The sequence below is a fragment of the Alexandromys fortis genome, unplaced genomic scaffold (assembly GCF_014885135.2).
Source record: "Alexandromys fortis isolate MF-2015 unplaced genomic scaffold, M_Fortis_MF-2015_v1.1 scaffold_355, whole genome shotgun sequence".
In the NCBI taxonomy this organism is placed as follows: domain Eukaryota; kingdom Metazoa; phylum Chordata; class Mammalia; order Rodentia; family Cricetidae; genus Alexandromys; species Alexandromys fortis.
Genome location: NW_026068241.1, coordinates 72,945 through 75,501, shown reverse-complemented (window position 1 = coordinate 75,501; position 2,557 = coordinate 72,945). Strand labels below are relative to the sequence as shown.

At 41.7% G+C, this 2,557-nt stretch overlaps 1 protein-coding gene across 1 annotated transcript in view; it reads left to right on the top strand.

Annotated features, from left to right (window-relative positions):
- The window catches only part of LOC126493975 (60S ribosomal protein L9-like), a 7,387-nt gene extending 7,062 nt beyond the window's left edge, over positions 1-325 (top strand). Inside the window, exon 2 of the mRNA XM_050131109.1 lies at positions 51-325. Within this exon, the coding sequence (XP_049987066.1) occupies positions 51-238 (188 nt within the window). The 3' untranslated portion in view covers positions 239-325. The remainder of the gene's footprint in view (positions 1-50) is intronic.
- Positions 326-2,557: the final 2,232 nt, after the last annotated feature.

Below are 2,557 nucleotides of genomic sequence, written 5' to 3'. Positions count from 1 at the left end.
CCGAAATTTCTTGGGTGAAAAATACATCCGCAGGGTTCGGATGAGGACAGGCATTGCTTGTTCTGTCTCTCAAGCCCAGAAGGATGAATTAATCCTTGAAGGGAATGACATTGAACTTGTTTCAAACTCGGCGGCTCTGATACAGCAGGCCACAACAGTTAAGAACAAGGATATCAGGAAGTTTTTGGATGGTATCTATGTGTCTGAAAAGGGAACAGTGCAGCAGGCTGATGAGTAGACCTAAGTTACCAGTTCCAGAAACAAGATCCTGAATTTTAATACAATTTGGGGTGTCTTTGGGGACAATAAAAGACTTGTATTAAAAAAAAAAAAGAAATACAGGTTAATAGATAGTCATCTATAATAGTCAAGCTTGCAGTCATGTTAGGTTTTCTAGTTATATAAAGATATATTTCATTTAGATAGGTATTCTTCAGATCTTTCAGAGACCTTCAGGATATGGCATTTAAAAGGTTTTAAGAACTTAGTACTTTTCATGACAATGAGACACATATGCTCCTCTCAGTACCAATAAGTTCAAGAAGATGATGGGCGTTGAAGAGGCTCCTCATGGAGTTTGCAAGCCATTTGGGCAAGAAACTGCTCTTGCTTGGACTACTTGATGAATTGGACAGGCAGGACCCACAGAAAAGTGACTGCTGAACTTGTTTAAAGGTGAAACAGTCCTTTAGGGTTCCTGCTTCATGAAAAAGTCTGATACACATTCTGCAGGAAAAACTGCCAATATAGGGGGAACTGTCTTTGAAATTTCCTGTTTCACGGAAAAGTCTTCTGGATACTATGGGACTGTAGGCTGAACAGTACAGAAGAACTTTGGGTCACTGTCCAGGCAGTGAGATATTTCTGTTAATTCTAGAGTTTTGGAAGTTTCTTACAATAAAATTTCTGTTTACTTAAGTAATATTATATTCTTCTGGGGTCTTTGATGGAGTTGAAGAATAGATAATTAAAATTATACTTCTCCTTAGTCATTATAAAAGATAAAGTAGATAAAAAATATTGTAACTATAATTCTTGCTTGATAACTGTTTTGTTATATGTAATTTTAGTATGTTAAAGTTAAAACCTTTCTTCTCACTTAAACAGAAATGGGGTGTAGGGCCCTGGTCTGCCCTTATTCCTGGGGCGCATCTCAAGGACAATTTCTGGTCCATATGACCAAGCATTCAGCCCTTATTCCTAGGGTGCATACAGTTTCTAGTCAGATGACTAGCCTTCTGCCCCACCTGGTTAAAGTTCCTGTATTTTCCCCTGCCCCACCTGGTGATTAGCTGCAGGGCATTCATTCCATTGTTGATTGGTAATTTACCACCTGCCTGGGCGGGGGTCCTAGTGCTGCAGTTAGGTAGAAAAGGACCTTCCCAAGTCTGAATAAACGGCATTCACTTGATCTCCTATGGAATGACCCTGGTCTCTTTGTGTCTTGTGTTTAATCTCCAGGCCTTGCCGGACTGGCATTCCGTATAGTGGAGCGCGAGCTGTACCAAGGGTGTAACACCAAAACCGGGTGTTACAATTGGAGGCCCTGCTGGGATCATCATCGGCAATTAGACCCATCTGTGAGATCGGGAAGTAGGGAATCCCTGAGAGGTCGCCCTCGGGAAGACTGGCCAGCAGGTGAGAAACTGTGCAGCGAGGGTGAATTGGTTATGGGTGCAAGTTATTCTGTTCCTGTGTTGGAGGGCCAGTTAACAGGCCAGTTGTTAGGTCTTTTGGAAAATAGAGGCACCGGTATTAAAGTTGAGACAGCACAAGAGATCATTAAGACAGTTTTAGAGTTTAGTCCCTGGTTCCTAGATGCAGGAGGTTTTAACATTACTGACTGGGATCAGGTAAAGGCTGATCTTCAAAATGCTCTGAAAGAGCAAGGGCCACAAGAATTCCCCATGGAGATATTTTCACTATGGCGCTTGGTCAGAGATGCTCTTCTCAGTGATGACTTTAGAGTCAAAGAACAATTACAGAGCTTAAACAAAACCCTTGAGGAGATTCAGGAGGTAGAATCTGTAAGTTCTATTAAGAGTTTTGAGGAACAGGAAGTTTTAGGAACAGGTAGTATTAGAAAGGATATAGAAGAAGAAGGAGGAGGAGGAGGAGGAGGAGGAGGAGGAAGAAGAAGAAGAAGAAGAAGAAGAAGAAGAAGAAGAAGAAGAGGAAGAGGAAGAGGAAGAGGAAGAGGAAGAGGAAGAGGAAGAGGAAGAGGAAGAGGAAGAGGAAGAGGAAGAGGAAGAGGAAGAGGAAGAAGAAGAAGAAGAAGAAGAAGAAGAAGAAGAAGAAGAAGAAGAAGAAGAAATTTTAGAAAAGGAGATCGCACTGATAAAAAAGAAGTTAGAAAAAGAGGAAAGAAGGGAAGCAAACGGAGATGTCTCCATGAGACCTCCTCCACTAAATTCTTACACTGCTGCTTCTGCCCCTATGGATTTAGAGGCGGAAATCTGAGAGATCCGGGAGAGGTTAAATAATCTGAGTAGAGAGAAGCAGATTGAGAAACAGATTTATCCTGTTGTGGAAAAAATTGATCAGCAGGGACAGAGGG